At 37.5% G+C, this 17683-nt stretch overlaps 1 protein-coding gene across 2 annotated transcripts in view; it reads left to right on the top strand.

The window, feature by feature from the left end:
• Positions 1 to 11619, top strand: part of RMDN2 (regulator of microtubule dynamics 2) — a 48429-nt gene extending 36810 nt beyond the window's left edge. The window contains exons 9-11 of one of the 2 annotated variants that reach the window (XM_061989922.1): positions 202 to 255; positions 350 to 430; positions 11033 to 11619. In XM_061989922.1, coding sequence (XP_061845906.1) covers positions 202 to 255; positions 350 to 430; positions 11033 to 11086 — 189 coding nt within the window. In that variant the 3' untranslated portion in view covers positions 11087 to 11619. The remainder of the gene's footprint in view (positions 1 to 201; positions 256 to 349; positions 431 to 11032) is intronic. The other variant, XM_061989923.1, reaches the window with a different exon arrangement.
• The last annotated feature ends 6064 nt before the right edge of the window (positions 11620 to 17683 follow it).

The following is a 17683-nucleotide window of genomic DNA, read 5'->3' as shown; positions in this document are numbered from 1 at the left end:
AGCACTTAATGTGCCTGGTTTAGGATCTTGAGTTTTCTTGTTTTCTTGATTTTTGGAAGTGCTAAACAAATTGCAGCACACACAGTAGGGATGATTCAGTTTGAAGAAGCTTAGTGCATAACTAAAAATGTTACGCTGACCACACAAATCTCATCACACAAGTTTTATGTCTATTTTCTTTCCTGTTTTTTTGTTGTTTAGGCAGAAGAAATGCATCCAGGATATTCCAAATGCAATTATGTGTATTTGGCAAAGGTAACCAAGTTCTTCTTCTAAAAGTAATGATTTGTAAACTCTGGTATTCTTGCAGTGGTCTGACTGGAAAAAAAAAAAAATTTTTTCTTCTTAGTGCTATAAAGATCTTGGCCAGAAAAACAATGCACTGAAGTACTGTGATTCTGCACTGTCAATTCACTCAGTTACTAATGAGGTGGGTATTGAGAGTGATACTTGTTCTCTTGCGACTGCTGTCCTGTCTTTGGCACCCATTATTGCACTGTCAGTAATAACGTAATATTTCACTTCTTCCTGTGAACACAGAACCTTCCTTTTTCCTCGTATCTAGGTTGGCTCATTACAGTTATCTATATCAACAACTCAAAAAAAATCTATCTCTGAGGAACTGTCATGGACTTGTCTGTATCAGAGGCTGTCAGAAATTGAATTGCACTCTTTGTAATTCAGCCCATTTCATTAGACTCTCTTAAAGCATAAACAGTTGAGTTTGTTACTCTAGCCGTGCTGAAATTTTGGCCCCAACCTACTTTTTCTCAGATGAAAACATTCTGGATTTTTATTCCACAGTCTACTTCTGCTCCTGAAAGCCTCTGGTTTGTGGTTCTTGTCAAGGCCTCCAGGACAGTGTTAGCCATAGCAAAGGTAGATGAGTTACTCAAGATTGTCATTGTCTTCAGACACAATGCAACTGAGGAGGCACAGTTACATCTACTGGAACATAGTTTACTTTAATAAATTACTAGATTCCTTTTTAGGCCCTTTAGAGAATTTTTAGTATGTGGACACAACATTTCTGTAATTATTTAAGAGATTTTAAGTGATTTAATTTCTCGAATACAAACCAAGTCATGGCAAGAAGGTTCACTCTGATCTCGTGTAGAAGCAAGTTCCATAATTACCGACCTATGACTGGAAACATCTTACCATCCTAGAGCATGACAAGTTCAAACCTGAGCTTTGTCAGCCTAAGGGACTCCCTTTGAGCACAGCACATGTGGCAGCAAAACAGAGGTTGTTCGAGAGACAAATCGGCTCTATCCCATTTAATTCTTTGAAGTTAAGGAAGAAGACCATTAAATAGATCTGTAACTTGATTGACAATAAATACAGTGTGTGGAGCGCTAACATGTTTATGTCAAGTGTTCCTACTGGGAAGAAAGACCACTGCATGCCTCACCAGCAGCTGTGCCTGTGTGGCCTTTATTTTTGGCCCAAGTTATAGTATGTACCAATCATAAATTAAGCAATCATTACTCAAGTTCAGTGTTTCTTTTAATATATATTGATACAGATATGACATTAATAATCTCTTCACTCTGCTTTATTCTTTACTTACTGATGAAATGTACCTTCAGTTTGACTGTTACTGAACAAAAGAAAGACTGCTGTAAATTATCTGTTATTTGGCACCTTGCATCTTTGCATAAAAAGTAGGACCAATGGTATAAGGAAGAGAGCATATAACTGAAATTGCTTGAACTCAGCCTGGTTTGTATATATCTACACTGACTGTGCTGGTGAAAATTTTGGGTTTTTTTAAATTCAATTTAGTACAGGTCAGGTAATCTTGCAACAAACTCTGAAACTATGTGGTAGAATTGAAAACAAATGTATATCACAAAAACTTCTGGTGGGAAGAAGAATGTCTGTGTTTAGTAAACCAGAAGTCACTCAACATATAAAGACTCCTTGAAACAATATAGAAGTAGCATGGCTCAGGATTTATCTTATAACAGTAGCTGAACAAAATTAGGTGACCAAAGGTAGTTGCTGAGGCTCCCTCTATTCTCAGTGGAGAGAAATAGATATATTTACATGCCACATCCCGCCTCTCTGTTTCCTGATGGGAGGGAGAGACTAAATATGAAGATATGTGTAAGATATGTGTACCTGAGATACCTGACTCCTAGGCTGGGCAGTTAATGAGATGTGAATCCTGCCTCTGAAGTCCAGTGTCATCAGTCTAAACATGAGCTGGAGTTCAGTGTGCCCTGAGTCACCTGGAGGGACTTATTTCCTGGTAAAAGGAAGTACCAGCAGACTTGAGAAGGAGAGAAGGCCCTGAGGTGAGAGCAGGAATTTGGAAGCAATCTGAGGGGTGAGAGTGTGTGTACTGGCAAGCAATGTGGTGATGAGAATAATACTGGTTTGTGAACGGAAGGAAGAGCACCAAATGGGCTCCAAATATCTTTTGTGCATCTGAAAAGGACAAAATGGTTTGTCTTCTTCTGTTTCAGCTAATTCTATAGATGTCACAGATTTATCTGCTTTGTCTTGTTTGCTTGTGATGTGTTTTAAGTTAAAAAAATCCAAGAAAATATGAAATTGGGACAATAGTGTGTAATTCAGTAAAAAAATAAAAAGGGGGCAGTCAACATAAGGTAAAACCAAGAGCACACTGAAAGGCGTTACTATAAAATAGAGATCTGGAACACAAACTCTGCTGATGCTGTTACCTTACGTCCCATCTGAATTAGAATATTACATATTGTTTTGGTTATTGTGTTAGAAAAAGACTGTTACTAATTTTTTGGGAGAAATGTGTTGGAAATGAAGTGGTTTGGGGCTTGGAGCTGTGTGTAGGAATAAAATTCAGTCAGGTTAGTTTAAGGGAGGGAAGAGACTGTAATAAGACTAACTGCCTGGACAAGTTCCTGTGTGACCTGATCTAGGTGGACCTGCTTCGGTAGGGAAGTTAGACTGGATGATCTCTAAAGGTCCCTTCTAACCCTTACCATTCTATGATTCTATGATAACGAGATGTTGAGGAAACAGTAGTAAATGGATGCTGATAAAGTGCCTGACTTGACTACAGTCAATTTCTTTCAGTTTACCACAGTACAAGATCTCATGTTTGTCAGCAGCATGGTATGTTGTCAATGTCATGTGAAACCCATCATTCCCAAGTGTAATCAAAGTCTCTCATTTGAGTTTTCACTGTTACTGTTTTTAAATGTTGGCTTCTACTAAGAAACATATATGTGTATATATATATATATAGGCATAAAATCAGGAGCAGACTGAGACACAAAGTTGCTGGAAAGGTGCCACATTGAGGAAATGTATAATATTTCATGATACAAATCATCCCGTAGCATAAGTATGAAAAATAATAGTAGGCAATAGTTTACTTTTTGTTGCTTCTGAGCATCCACAGTTTCCAGTGACTTCAGTGGGAACCAGAGGTGCTCAGCATTAGCAAAAATAGCCCATAGCTCATTTTAATCCTCAGGTCAAATTTTCAGCTGGTTTAACTCAAGGACTTTGTCTAGGATCATTTCATGTAACATTTCAAGTTAAGTGAGATCATTTTTGTCTTGAGTGTTGTATCACATCCAAATATCCCTTCTGTGCATCTGTTCTACCACTTACAGTATATGTTTTTAGTTCAAGGGGTAGAGGGGCTTCCAAGCAGAGGTAATCCTTGTTAAAGAAAAAAAAATTAGATGGCCAGTCTCAACCCTATTATGAATCTGAAAAAGGTTATGAAAGAAATCTTAAAGAAGAGACAAGTTCTGATCGAATGGCTCTTGTGGGTCCTAATACCAGTTTTTTTAAATAATTTGCCACATTTAGGTAATCATTCTATACAGTTTTTTACTTTAAAGGAAATACAGGAGATTTGGTGCAAATTACATCTGGGAAATGAAACTGATGTTAGAATACTACTTTAGAGAGCTTTATCATCTCTAAACAAAAACTTCCAATGAATCAAATGGTCCTTCCTAGGCCATAAATACTGTCATACTGTAGAGCAGTATGGCTGGAGGTGCACAGGACATGACATTGTCCTGCTTTTCTCTGGTTGCTGTCCAGGTGGATAACCTCAGGGTCCTGGGAAACATTCACCCTTTCAGTAAAAGAGATCCTAATGTTCAAGGCTGCTGTGAGTTATTGGAAAGTGCATAACAGCTGCTCTGTTTATCTAGTAGAAGTTACGCTTACTGAGACTCATTACTTTGTAGTGCACTCAAAGCCCTGGTGAGTGTGACTACATGAAGGGCTGTGAAAACCAGATGTGGTGGACTACTATGACTGGAAAAAAAGGACTTTGTTACATTTGAGGAGAAAAATGTAATTTAAATTTGAAAACATGAGCTTTTTTCTTGCATGTAGAAAGACATAAGGAGTTGGGGGGTGTGTGTGTGCTTGATTAAACACATAACACTTTGCATGTAAGAGAAATAAGATACTAATTTCTTGTTCATAACAAAGACTCCTTGTTATTCTCGAGGCTGGAACTTACAGAAAAATAAAGTCTCAATGTAGAGTTATAAAGTATAATCATGAAGAAATAATTTTTTCTTGTACCTGAAGATAAACATGGGTATAAGAGTAAACTCTGTGTTTGTAGGACCAATAAGCTCGACACAAAGGGAAAGATTCTGGTCTCTATGATGTTTTTTGAAAATTAATCTGAAAAGCAGCAATTACATTACAAAAAATGTGGTCTTGGAAGAGCCACAGACAGCAAAGCAGGAAGAATGCAAAGCAAATCTGTTTGCACTAAGAGTTGCTGAAAGTCTTACTTAAAATGCAGATAAAACTTCCCTGAAGGTGAGAGTGTATTTTACAAAATTATTGGTGATTAAAAAAAAAGTAGTTAAAAACCTACTCTATCCTTCCCAGAAGTTACAAATTAAGGCAATTCAGAGTTGAAATTAACACTTGAGAGAGATTTAGATATTATCTAAATTAGAAGTTGATCATTATGGCATTCATTTCTTACAAGTGTAGAATGGCAGGAAGCAGAGACTTGTTGAAAGCTCTGCCTTTGGCCTCAGTGACATTTGAAACTCTAGAGAAGCCCATGTGGAGGAGGAGGTAAATGTAATAATGGTCAGGAGCAATGGATGAATGTTTACAGAAGAATGCAGTTGCAGAGCAGAAATCATGCCCATAAGATTTTCATCACCATAATTAATCTCCCAGGTCATTAATTTACTTTTTTAATATTGTCTGTAAGGAAAAGACTGAGAATGAAAGAGAAGGCAGAGTATAAACTTCAGCAGCCATCAGTTGTTCCCATTACCATAGACCATTTGTATATCTTGAATTTTCCACAACAAATTTCCCAAGAAATGCCTACTCAAGTCACCAAAGACTTTGCTTTGGTATTTCCAACAGATCTCATTTGCAGCTGCTGTGGCAATTTTTCCTTCTAAGAAAGATTTTTGAGGAGAAACAAAGTAATTTACTTCTGCTTTTAAAGTGAGGGCTATAAATAACAGCTTGTGTGTGGGGAAAAAAACATACCTGTAAAAACTAAATGAATAATTTTGATTAAAAAATGGTTTTGTCTTTTCATCAAGCAGAACATTTTCTTTTCTCAACACATCAGCACAATAGAAAATGTCATTGTTTTCAGAGGATATTAATTTCTTTAGATGTTTTTGCACATTTGTTATCCCAAAGCCAAGCAAAATTCCATGGTGTTTCAGTTACAAAATAATGTGTTCAAATTTGTGTTCATTTTGAGTTCTAGGCTATTGTTTTCCTACTAGTACTGTCTGTGGAATTGAACAAGAATTTCCTAATAGCTACCACCAGCCCAAAGTTAAAATATGGTTTGAATATACTTTTTTAAACATATTCCTTAACTCGAGATTCTGTCATCGCTGAATATGACTGCTTTAAGCTCAGGGAATCGGCCTTTTAAATACTCATTATGAAGAGACTGAATTTCAAACTGTAAAATGCTGGTAAAAATGAGACTTTTGTGAAAGAGATGATAAAAGAATTAGAGACCTTCTATATTTTACATGATTTTTGCACTTCAGAGAATACAATCTGTTTCTCTCTCTCTTAGTGATCAAACTGATTTGCTGTCTGCAAGTTTTTGAAGTTCTTGCCAAAGAGTTTGTTTGCATTGTCTGCTTATTCTTTCTCCCCCTCCAAAACAATTCCAAAAAATGAAGGTATTTTTTGTAGTTTAGTGTTTTCATACATAAGAGTAAAGTCTATCCTGATAAATACTAAACTTAATTATATTTATAACTGAATTGACTGGTTTATCAGAAAGTATTTACTTCAACATCCTGTCAAAGGTAACACAGTTTTAGTGCAGTGAGACTGATCAGCAGATGATTCCTCAAAGCATGGAGTGTATCTTGCTGGCGTGCTGACAATGCCTGGGCAGAATTGGAGATGTGTCCAGGGAGGTGGTGGTGCACTGTAGGATGAAGAGATTCACAACTGATTTCCTATTTTTGTAGAGTGGTCAAGGGAAGTTAAACTTCCAGAATTTTTTAAATATATTGTCTCAGAGTCCATACACTGGGTGAAGGAAAGCCTCAATAGGCGTCTTTCTGAAGTGACTATAACTGGACACAATCATGTTCAACTCATTTCACTGATAACTGCACAGACAGAATGTCTCTAGATCCCATTGTGGTAGGGGTAGCAGCTGGGCAGAAAGAAGGGAATGTCTTGAAAACTCCACATTGTGTAAAATAGTAAAAGGAAATCAGATTACACATAAAAGACTAACTTAGAAAAGAACAGGATTATTAATTATTTTGTGATTTTTCAGCAGCAGCCCTCAAACTAGCTGAACTGTTTACTGACAGTCTTCTGGATGTGTGAAAGGGTGTTTTTCCTTCTACTTGAAGTATAATCAGAAAGGCTGTGGGAACTGGGACTGTTTAGTCTAGAGAAAAGGAGTCTGAGGGGAGATCTTATTAACATTTACAAATCTAAAGGGTGGGTGTCAGGAGGTTGGGACATCCCTTTTTTCTATAGTAGCTAGCAACAGGACAAGGGGTAATGGGATGAAGCTGGAACACAAAAAGTTCCACTTAAATATAAGAAAAAACTATTTTACTGTGAGGTTGATGGAGCAGTGGCACAGGCTGCCCAGAGTGGTTGTGGAGTCTCCTTCCTTGGAGGTGTTCAAGACCTGCCTGAACATGTTCTTATGCAACCTGATCTAGGTGAACCTGCTTCTGTAGGGGGGTTGGACTACATGATCTCTGAAGGTCCCTTCTAACCCCTACCATTCTATGATTCTATGTACTTTGAAACTGTGCTTGCCTTGATCCTAAAAGCCATGAGAAGTCATGATTCATCCCCAGAGGAAAATACTAAAAATATGAAAGAACATAAACGCCCTAACTTGTGACATACAGCAATCGTATAGAATGTTGCAAGTGGATGACTGCAATGATTTATCAAAATATCTAAGGGGAAAAACAGTGTTATACAATTGTATGCAAATTAACACCTACTACTGTCATACGATCTATTGTGAAACTGAGAAGGGACAGCATATAGCTTTATATGATTTACATTGTCCACAAGAGCTGTTACTCTCTAATTAAAGATCCTTTTGCACATTTGCAAGTCTCTTCTGTTACAGTTCAGGATTTCTCCTGGAGCTGTGAAGGAATGATACAGCTGTACCCAAAAGCAGAAATAGTTCTCAACACCTCATTGCTGTTACCACACATCAGAGTACAGCTTTGGACCACACTTGCAGCCCAGCTCCTTTAACATACCATGCAGTCCCACTGACTTCAATGAAGCCCTACAGGATGCTTGTCAGCTTGAGATTTGGCAGAGCTTGCACACAGTTATGTTATAGTTGGCTGGTGTAGCCATTTTCATTGTGGTCATAGGAGTATATCATTCTCCGTTGACAGTTGGGACTTTGTCAACAAGTGCACACATGTGCAGTGCCTGGGTTGAATGTGTTCAATGCATAAGGAAATAATTAGCAGAGATAGAAGGTAAAGTCATTATCTTTCTCTCTCTGCTTTACTTACCATTTAATTTTTACATGCATATTTATACGTTTATGTTTGTGTGTGTGTGTATATATATAAGTAAGTTTTTTCATCAGAAATTAACTGTCAAAATGTAGACTACCTCTAATTAAGCCAACATCCTATTTTTTCCACCAGCTCTCTCTTCTATCTTGCTCTTGCTTTCAACTCCCTCTCTGCCCTTGTTCAGTCCCTGGCCTCTCAGGTCTTTTTTTTTTTTTTTTTTCCCTGTGTGTATCCCTTGTGGATGATGAAACATAGAAGAAAAATAACTAAATAGGAAGAAGGGAAATATACAGTCACTGGCCCTGTCATTTGAATACTTTTTGTTTAGAAGTTTGCAGAACATTTTGAACTCATATTCAACTCTGAAAATGATATGAGAAGTGTTTAATAAATGTAAGCCTTGACAGTCGAAAGTCAAGGTTGAAAATGGCTGTGTATTTAGTCAGTGTTGAAGTAAGCCTCGGGGTGAACAAATGGGACTGATACAAATATGTTGCATTCCTCCTATGACTTGCATCTCTTCCTCTCTGTGCTGCACTCTAAAGAGAGATCAAGGCCTGCGTGTCTTAAATAAAACAAAAAACCAAAAACCCCCAAACCACCAAAAAAGATGACCTTATTGTTTGTTTTTAGAAATCCGCAGACCTAGAGATCAATGGGGAAGAGGATTGGCCAAATACAGGATTTATGGGTTCATCTTTGGGCATTAATGAAGTTTCCATCCTTAAAACTGGAGACTGGTACATTGAACAGAGTTGTGGTTTCTCTCTCCTCCTTAGCGTGACATATACCTTTGGTCTGGAGGGAGATTATCCAAAGGTGACGTAATAGTTCACTGACCGTTCTTGGCTTTGTTTTTCATGCCATTACTGATTTTTTTTTCAATGCTTTTGCCATCTGTGTTCTTATTATTGACTGGAAGCTGATGGCCCAATTAACGCAGCCTGTTTAGTGTTGCGACAGTAATAATTCCTGCTTTTACTGATGTAGTCTTGTTTAGAACTGGCAGCTCAGACGTAGGATGCTTTGCACATTTGCGGTTTCTTCTCCAGACAGTTCTTAGAACAATCATGAGTTTGTTTCATTCTTTTTCCTAAGCCCATAGGACGATTCAAGGAAGAATGCCCAATATTTTTGGGACCTTTGGAATTCATTGAAGCTCATTGCCCAATGTAATCTCTTGCTTCTAAGGAGAGAGACATTTATACAAAGTTGTTTGGAGTTATGTTTTTAAAATGCTGTATGCTACAAAGTCAAGAATCTCATCAACTCATGAAATGCCAGAACACCATGCATTTTTATCATTTTTGGCATAGAAAAGTATAGGACCAGATACAATGAACCCTTTTACATTTTCTCAATATCATGGGACAATATCTGGCTTTTTACAGTACAGAAAAGAATGTGTTTTCCCTGAATTAATCAACGTATTGATACAAATTTTGAGTTTTCCAATTTTGATTAAAAGCCACAGGTGGGTGCTTCAGGTAGCCTGTACTGATGTGGAGTTTAAGGAGTGCTGAATTCAGTGTGACATTTCCTTCTGTTAGAATATTTCGGCAAGAGCTTACTGACTTTGCAGTGTGTGCCTTTTTAGGCCTCTGATAAACGATTAGGCAGATATTTTAAGTTGTTGTTGCCAGTGGGAGCAAGAGAGTGAGCTCCAAGAGAAGTGTCCAGCTAGTGTATTAATGCCTTTATCCAGACCAATAATATAATGTAGTTTGACATGTCTGGCATGTGGTTTGTATCATCTCAGTATCATTCTCTATTCCTCCGTGACATTATAGACAACTAACCAAAATAAAAAGAAGCAGAAATTTCTTCACCCATAAAATGTATTTTTAAATGTCCCATGTTTTGTTCCAGCTCTCTGGTTGATTGGATAATTAAGTGATCCTGAAATTCAGTGATTACTTCACTGTCTATCTGCAGTATTTTGTGTCAGAATTGCCTGTGACATTATCTGGGAAAGAAATACTAGGCTCTGTCATTAGAAATACTTGCACAAAGTTTGTGATGTGCAAGTGCTTTTCACTTGCACCATAAAGTACACGTGAGTGCAGGTATTGGGCATTCGGACCCTTACCAGCCTGCAGGCATGAGGTGCTGAGCTTTTTAGAAATGTGGTTTTAAACCAAGGTCCATTTTGCAAGCTGAAAATTTTGCAGTGGCAAGCAAAGCAAGTGGATTATATCCAGGTGACATTTTGGAAATACGTATAATGGTAGAGTTTTCAAACTGTGGTTACATGTTCATATGCCTGTACCCCTTTATGAAAAGTTTATATGTGGAATAGCCAAAGCATATTGTGCTACTGTTTGCCTGTAAAAGGGTCTGTAGGCTGGGTTTGATTTAAAGCCCTGTGCAAACTGTGCACTTACACATTGGCCTAAAAGGAGCCTTTCCCTTCTGTCCAAGGAGGTATAATATAGTGTTGGCTCTGAGCACAGCAGATGCTTTGATTTTGCTCCCCAATGGCTCCACTTAGAGCCCACCAACACCAGTACAGAAGATACCCATGGTGGTTACTGCAGGTAGGTAGGTATGGCTGTATGCGCTGAAACCGTGACCTAACCTAGGTCATTCATTACATTTTTCTTTTTAATTGCATAATAAATAATCATCGAACATCACAGAAATATCTTTAGAAAAACTGCATGTAGTTGGGTTGCAAGCTTACCTAAAGTTTAAGGCAAGGCTCTACTTTATGCAAAGTACACCAGTAAAAGTCATGGCCTAAAATGAAAGGCTTACTGGTCTGTGAGGCAACTAATTGTGGCTAACATTTTAAGTGCTTTAATAGAGCTGTAAAGGAAAGACTGCCATCTGGCTCTTGTTTTCACTTCAAACTTTAGTTTTGCAACAACTGATAAATTAACTTACTATGCAGTCTTGTACATTCTGTGGCTGTTACAGTTGTGTGTTATGTCTGGTGTTAGTAAAGAAAAGTTGATAGGCACGTATTAGGCAAATGAAGGGATTTATCCTATCTAAGTTGATGCATGATTGTCTGTCTCTTTCAGGATAAAGAGGCCCAGAATGACTTAGAGGCTTTACTTCTTACACTGAAGCTATGATACTGTGCACTTTTTAACTCTTCACTCTGTGATAAAATTGCAAAACTAACAGGAGAAGCTGTAGTGACTGGGAACTGCGAGTGAATTCCAGCTACATCAAAGGGAAAACTGTCATGGATTTTCATTGGCTTGGATCAAGGCCTTTAAGCTTTTGGCAATTATGATATGAAAATGATGCATTCATTTTTGATTATTTATAACCTTGGACTGAGTTTTAATTTTAGATTGCTAACACTATGAGTCTGATTCTCTGAACATGAAGTCCACTGCTGGCAATGGACATACAGGGGGTTAAAATGCAAAGTGCATAAATCTCATTCTTTGAAAGATAAATAAAGTAGTATGTGATGCCAGCATAGAACTGTGTGTAGCAAAAACAAACAAAATCTTTCTATAGTAAATTATATTTGTATCAGCTAATTTACAAAGATGTATACAAAAGAAATTCATGAATGTTTATGTTTACGCATTTCTCTACTCTTATAAAGTTAGAATCTTGTTGAAGCTGTTGACTCCACAAAGCTCTTTTTACTTAAAACCTACTGTTGGTTTTACACTCAAATGTGAAAACTTTATAAATTAAATATTAAAGCTTTACATGGAAATGTGAAAAGTTTATAAAATAACTATTAAAGTTATATTTTATTTGTAACATCAAGTACAATATTAAAAATCAGACCAATTAAATTGTTTTAGATTAATCTATTACAGATGTGATGTTTAATGGACTTGTTACAGGACCTCCATGAAGTTTGTGAATCCCAGCCCTTTCTCTTTAAATGATTGCCTAGCATGGTGACATCACTGTGTCTTTGGAGAACCTAGTCCAGCATGTGACCATCACTAATCTTTTACATCATCTATATAACATATCCTGTATATAAAAATAGACTAATTAAAGACCTGGTACTTCTCTCTGAGTGTGTAGGACAACAATGCTTTCAATAAAATATGAGTAGGGAAAGTTTTGTTCACCAATGGACTGATCCAGAATTAACCAGAGTCACTGGCACTAAAGGCCAGTTTTCATAGGCTTTTAATTCAGGATCTTAGTCTCCATGCAGGAAGTCTATCTGGGAGAGGTAAGCATTTCTGTTAAAGGAAATAACATTGCATAAGGACAACTGCATGTTCCTTTGACGTGTTTGATGTGTAAGATAACATGGACCAGTTTATGGCTAAGACAAGGAATACTCATGTGGCACCGATATATTGAGCTACTGACTGGGCCTTTAATTTTGAATAGATGGAGAACAGTGAACTTAGCAAGTAGGAACTACAGTCGCCACAGCAAAAACCTAAAAACCGGGCAGATATGGAGTATGTGTACATGGGACTGAAGCATTTGATAGAGCGAGGTTTAACTACTAGCAACAGAAGGCAATAGATTTAGTAGACTGAAAGATTTTAATGTAGCTTGAATTAATGACTTCTCATAAAGTACAGAGATTTCTTTTCATAAAGTTGAATATCTGTCTGTGTTTTTAACACATTTTCTTTAAAAATAAGTTTTCAGATAGGCAAGTGTTGCTGTGAGGTATCTCTGAACAAAATCTGAAAGTTCAGAACTAGTTCAGAGTTCTCACTGTTATCTTCATGGTGTTCATTATCCTGAAGGAAATCACAAATGAAAATATGCACTTGGTTGTTGGTTGTAATATTCATTCTGAGGGAAAGTAGTTCCTGTACCCCTTTTTCAATGCCAAAGCTATCTTTTTTTTTTGCAGATAATTTCAGAGAAAAGGGGAAATACTGTATGAGATAAATCCCATAAAATAATTCCTTCTGTGGTGGAATAATTGACTTGTGACAGAGAAGCTGAAAAGGTGATCTTGATTTTATTAAGGGGTTTTTGGTAAAGACTGCTTTTGACATTTTCATAGCCAATGCAGGAAGCATAGTTTAAATGGATCTACAAAAGTGATTTGTACTTAGAGTTGTTACCAATTCACTATCACCTAGGAGGATGTAATAAGGAGGCCTTGGATCAATTTCAGGCTAATCTATATACCTTTAAAAGTAGATTGAATTATGCAGCAGATATTTAATTTACAAGCGATTATTGCCAATGAAGGCTGAAACTAAATCAGAGGAATAGATAGGACAAGAAACAACTTACATTAATTGCAGAAATAGGTGACATAAGTAGGAATCGCTTCATTAAGGGCAAATAGAAAGTGTTGAAGTAACAGATAAGAGGATGGAGGAGACCTGGCTAGTTGTAATCCTGTGGAAAAGGACACACACAGATTTGAGTGAGTGGCAAGCTAATCATGGATCAGTCATGTCATGGGTATGTGAAAAAGCAAATTTCATACTAGACTGAATAAATAAGTATTCCTTATTAAAGTCACATGAAATAACCTTTCCTGTAATTAGGCCTAATAAGGTCTAGCGAGGTCTGAGCTGGAATACGATATCCAGTTTCAGGCACCACACTTCAGTGAGGTTGGGGGCTAACTGGAGAGAGTCCAGTGGGGAGAGACAAGAAAGATGACAGTGCTAGACAATATAATTTTGAGTGTAAAAATTGAAAGAATTTGGTTTGTTTAGTCTGCAGGAGCAATGACTAAAGGAATATTCACATTTGTAAAAAGCTATTGCAGAGAAGACTTTTGGAAAAAAAAGAAAAACCCAAACCTGGTTCTCCAAATACCCTGTTTATAGGATAAGAAGTCATTGCCTACCTTTAAATTAGTCATCAGGAGAAAATAATCCTTATGGTAACTTTGCAAAGCCCTGCAATATGTTTCCCAAGAACGTTATAAAATCATTTACACAAGTTTTAAAGTAAAAGTTAAACAAAGACTTCAGTCATCGGCAATGTTTAAGCACAGCTCATCCTCTGGGAGAGGTTAGACTAGATCACTTCTTAAGATCCCTACTGGCCTTGCTGTCCCTAGGGAGTGCACAACTCCAGCCCCCTATGAGCCAAGGACACTCCTGCTCGGTTTCTACAGTTGGTGGTGGGATTGTACCTGCACACACTGGCCCTTCATTTGGGCACAGACTACTGAATTAATTTGTACTGTGAAATATTTACCAGTTTGTTTCAAGACTTAAATTTAAAGATGTGTATCATGGCTGCCCTCTACTCTTTATCACACCTGTGGTTTTACTCCACATGATTATATTTTTCAATTAAATTTCTGAGTTTATAAATGAAATCACTGATCCTTCTTTTCAGCCCTCTGAATTAAGCCCATTCTTTTGCTTTAGTTTTTCATCATTACTAGTTTATGTGTAGAATCGAAATAACAAAATAACATCTAGGAAGGAAAAGACTGGTTTTAATTATTCATAGTAAGCTGTATTTCATAGTTAGCAGAAATATTCCTCACATGGGTAAGAAACTGCTGTTTTATACAGCTAAGGTATTTGGGACTTTTTTCCCAGTCACTGTACATGAGCATTCTCAACTTTTTTGTTTCTGCTTTACTAGTCTGAGAACTTTTAAAAATTAAATATGTTCTCTAAATTGTTCTCTAATTGCTCTTTGGGATAAAGCTTTTTCATATAGTTCTAGGCCTAGGTTATCTATATCGTATCAGATGGAGAAACAGCAAGCATAGTTCCAGGGGCCATATGTTTTCTTTTTTGTTTAAAATATCCATGAACAGACATTCACTTCCTTAGCTTTGTCTCCCTGGAGGAGCTCTAAGCTAACCATATTAACCCCTGCGGGCCTTTAAACTGTATGCAGCAGATGGGGCTGTAGGCTGCCTGAAGCCACAGTGTCTTCGCCATGTTGCCTACTACCTCCTTCAGCTCTTCCACTGTGGCATCTCTTAATTGATCTTTGCCCCCCTACATCCACTGAAAATTCTCTGGAGGAATTTGTCTTTTTACATGTTTGCAAAAGGTGAGTTCAGGGGGGCTTGAGCTGCTACTAGGATTCTTGTGCTTCATTGCAGTTAAAATTACTAGTTCTGCCTTCTGGATAATTGAGATAACTTTTGTTTCTTGTGGTGAAACTATGAACTCTGACATTGGATCCTGATCCCTTTGAGATTGCCCTCCTGTAATAGCAAGTAATCACAAACTAAGTTGTATGTGTTTTGGTCACTGGCACACTGTGGAAATGGTTACAATGATACACTCTCATACTACATTGTTTAAATTGCTGTCTTCCATTTTGCAGAGTTTTAAGGTGCATTCTCATTTTTATGTAGTAATATTAATACACTGACTTCTGGAATTAATTAGGAAGCTTCCTAACAGCAGTGAGTAGCTGACAATTTAGAAAGAAAAGTGGCAATTCCTGGGTCCATTTAAATAAAAAACCTGATACCTAAATCCACCCCATTATTATAGTAGCAAAAGCCTGAACTAAAAATAAAACAAAAAACAAAACACCACACCACTCCTGTGGTGCTTTCTTTCAGTGGGCACAATAGTCACGATGGGCACACTACACCTACTCCAGAAAATCCTGCAGTAATGTGACAATTAAACTTGTATTTCAGCATTCATCCAGCAGCAAACTCCAGAAGGATTAACTCTGAAGCCAAGGGCCAACATTAATGCTTGCTTTTTTTTTTTCTTTCTGTACATAATGTTATTTTCTTATTTTCTCAGACTTTTCCTTCTTACAGATTCCCAAGTTCTTTGGAGAAGAAACAAATCAAACTGTCTTGACAATACAAAGAATAGTAAGATTTTCTGGCCCCATCTGTGTTTGTGTAACCCATGCATGTGTGACACTGGTAAATGAAGCACTAGGACGAAGAATGTGAAACATTAATAATTTTATTTTTTTTTCTTTAGGAAATCTTTTGCTCATTTTCTTAAAATAAACAAGCAGTCATTCTAGAAGTATCTGTGAGAGCAGTGGCCAGTGTGAACTTGAATCTGAACTTGAATCTGAGCAATGTGCTTGCTAGTGGTACTGACCCATGCTGTGACTGTGTGGTAAGCTACTGAGCTACCTACCAGAGTTGCACACATTTAAACACCGCCTATCCACTTTTCATTTAACCTGTTTAGTAAGTTTAATTATGAGTTGGTTTGAATTGCCTACCTGTATGAACAACAACAACAAAAAAAGGTCATACAATATTGAGAGTATTTTAACCTAAATGTGTCTTAAGGACATGGACATGAACATGAATGTACTTTTTAACCTACCAAACTGAGTTCATGTTTCTAATTTGTGAATAACGGTGATCAACATGGCTGATTAAATTTCAGTCCCTAGGTGAGAGAAGGCTTCTTGTTCACTCTTCAGAAAAATGTGGCAAATCAGCAATGTGGGTTCAATGATTTACTGGAAGAGGATAATTTATGAAGAATTGAAGCATCATTTGTGAAGCCCCTGATTGTGTGTCTGGGTTAAGGATTGCTGGTTTTCAGAATGCTAGGCTAGCTTAGTTAATGCCCTATAAAATCATAAATGAAGTCTTAAAGTAGTAGTAAAATTTATGTTTTCCAAAATAAAAGAGCAGAATGCTTTTACAGCAACACTTCTAAGTGCAGCAAGGGGTTCGTAGTAAAGCACTTCAAGATTATGTGTTGGTTTTGATACCACCAGTGCATGGATATTGGTAGTCTCAAGAAAATCAATGTTCCTGATGTGTTCATAGATCTCTGAGAAAGAATTACCAGTGCATGCTAGCACAAAATACAATAATTGAATGTGTGACCCCACAGTCATTTGATATCTTTGTTTTAGAAGTGTTTGTCTTGCTAAAGAGTAGTTTCACTTGATTTGTCCCTGTAAAACCAAACTGTGACATTTTGGTGTTAGTGAGAAGATGGCAAAACAGTCACTGGGCACCAGTGAGACCAAGGCTTTGTGCCAGGATGACATTTTTTAAAGTACCTGCTTAGCCTTGTGCAACATTTGTTTCTGTATATCCTCATACTTGGTTCAGCTTGTTCCAGCTGCACGCTGCTTTCAGCCCCTTTTACAGCCACTCTTTCATGACCAAACATGTTGATTCAGGAAATAGGAAGGCCGGCCTTTTCTTCTGTCATGGGAGAAATTCCAAGGAATAGATTGCAGGGAGGGGGGAAACCCCACAAACGACTGGAGCTGGACTATATGGTCATTTCAGCAATACTTTTAATTAGTTGTTCACACATGATTTCTGTAAAGCGCATTAGTTTACTCTCTAGGGGGTGGAGTTTTATGATCAATCTAGCCTATTGCACATCACAGAATTTTTCTCTAGCCTTTACATTGTAATATTTATTTCCCCTTCTCGACTTATTTCCCCATCTGAAAAAATGAGGCTGGTAGTTTTCCTTTCAGCTATGTGGATGTTTGAAGATAAACATGCCAGGTTGTGAGGCATAGTTCTCCACAATGGGAGCCGTCACAGTGCTTGAATGGACTATCTGCTTGCCATAGAAGCTGATAGCAACCCCCCTGTTGCCAGGCTGGCCTTGCAAAACAGTGAAAGCATCTTGTGCTGTTTCAGTAACTGTTAGAGCCACACCAGTTCAGCAAAGTGTTAACTGGTTGGAGGAGTAAAATAGGCTTAACTTTTTAGGCCTCTTTTACTCTTTCCATCAGTACCTGAAGAGTTGTCAGGGAAGATGAAGCCTTGGGAAGCATTTATGCTGCATTTCCAGGCTGATTTGGAAGGTCCAGGT

The sequence above is a fragment of the Colius striatus genome, chromosome 2 (assembly GCF_028858725.1).
Source record: "Colius striatus isolate bColStr4 chromosome 2, bColStr4.1.hap1, whole genome shotgun sequence".
NCBI classification, from domain to species: Eukaryota; Metazoa; Chordata; class Aves; order Coliiformes; family Coliidae; genus Colius; species Colius striatus.
This window is presented reverse-complemented; position numbering and strand designations above follow the sequence as displayed.